This window comes from Artemia sp. Qi Xiang Cuo, chromosome 18 (genome assembly GCF_049724085.1).
Source record: "Artemia sp. Qi Xiang Cuo chromosome 18, ASM4972408v1, whole genome shotgun sequence".
Lineage (NCBI taxonomy): Eukaryota > Metazoa > Arthropoda > Branchiopoda > Anostraca > Artemiidae > Artemia > Artemia sp. Qi Xiang Cuo.
In genome coordinates this window covers 47691265-47692694 of record NC_142811.1, presented here as the reverse complement: position 1 = coordinate 47692694, position 1430 = coordinate 47691265, and the positions used below count along the sequence as shown (strand labels likewise).

Genomic DNA, 1430 nt, shown 5'->3' with positions numbered 1-1430 from the left:
TCATGACATCAAGAAAAGGCTCAAGGTGTCTGCGTTTAGAAGACAAGTGACAGTGTGAATCTATATGTAGAAGTCTGCCCCGTGCCGAGTGCTGGGAGCCGGTGACGACGCCGCCGGGCTCCCGGTATTCGGCGCACGGCAGGCTTCTATAAATGGATTCTTTATGTCGCTTTACTTCTAAATGCAGACAAATTGAGCCTTTTTTTATGTCATGACGTCCAAATGGACCTTTTTTTAGCATTAGTGCCTTTGTAAAATTACGGTTTTTTGTTATTGGACCCTTAACTTTTGCCTCGGCTTGTCTTGTCATTATGGAAGACATTACGTCGAACCTTTGTTTCTTTTAAAAGCTCAGGTTGAGTTAGGTATGGTAGGCACTGAAAATCAAAAAAAAAATATCACTCTAACAAGAAAGCGTTCCGTTGGTAGTTGTCAGAGCTTCCTTCTACAATTCATTATATGTTCTTCGTTCATTTTCAGGTAGTAGCAGAACTCTTAAGCTACGTTGTCTTTTCACAGGAGAAAATGCAACGCATAACATACCATGATTAAAAACTCGAGTACTAAGGTCGGCGCCACCAAATTGGAAAGTTTGCCCTTGCGACTTATGTATAGTCATGGCGAATGCGGGTCAAATTCGAAATTAATGTCGTTGAACAGTACATCCAAGTTTACCTTTACTAGAGTCCACTGTAACTCAGGATATGTGGACTTCTTTTCCTGACTTTTTCCGAGTAATTATATTTACCTTAATTATGTTGTTACATAATTCAGTAATAATAACACGGATCCCATTACACATCCCTTCTGAAATAGCTAAGTTACCCAAAAGCATAACTATCGTAATTTCTTTATTTTTAAGTCATGTGGTTGTAAATCTGCTGTGTCAATTGAATTGAGGAATTCTGGAGTAAATTCAATTCCTCTTTTTTCTTTATCTTTTACTGAGTCGTAACTTTTATACGATATGCATTCTCCTGGAAGGTAATCGACAATTTTCGAATTTATTTTACTAACTTTCTTGTTTGAAGTTAAAATAACTCGACCCTTCATTAAATCGAAACTTTGTTTAGACGAACAATCTCCAAATACTTCCTCAATTAAATTTCCACTGGAAATTATATCTTCCGGTAATTCAATTTCATTAAGCTCATTTTTAGTAAGATTTCCATTTCCCAGTTCGAGGGTGTACTTTGCATATGCTTCCTGTTCAGGATCGACCCGCATATTTTTCCACTGGAAATTATATCTTCCGGTAATTCAATTTCATTAAGCTCATTTTTAGTAAGATTTCCATTTCCCAGTTCGAGGGTGTACTTTGCATATGCTTCCTGTTCAGGATCGACCCGCATATTTTTCCCGAAGAAAATACGTTTGAAGTTCTTACAAAGATGACTTATTTTATTGATAAATCGAATGTTTCACTGCGG

General features: G+C 37.2%; 1 protein-coding gene across 1 annotated transcript; it reads right to left on the bottom strand.

Annotated features, from left to right (window-relative positions):
• Positions 1-837: 837 nt before the first annotated feature.
• Positions 838-1227, bottom strand: LOC148941579 (uncharacterized). Its single transcript, XM_089104204.1, has one exon. The coding sequence runs from the start codon at positions 1225-1227 to the stop codon at positions 838-840; it is 390 nt and encodes a 129-aa protein (XP_088960330.1).
• Between the last annotated feature and the right edge of the window lie 203 nt (positions 1228-1430).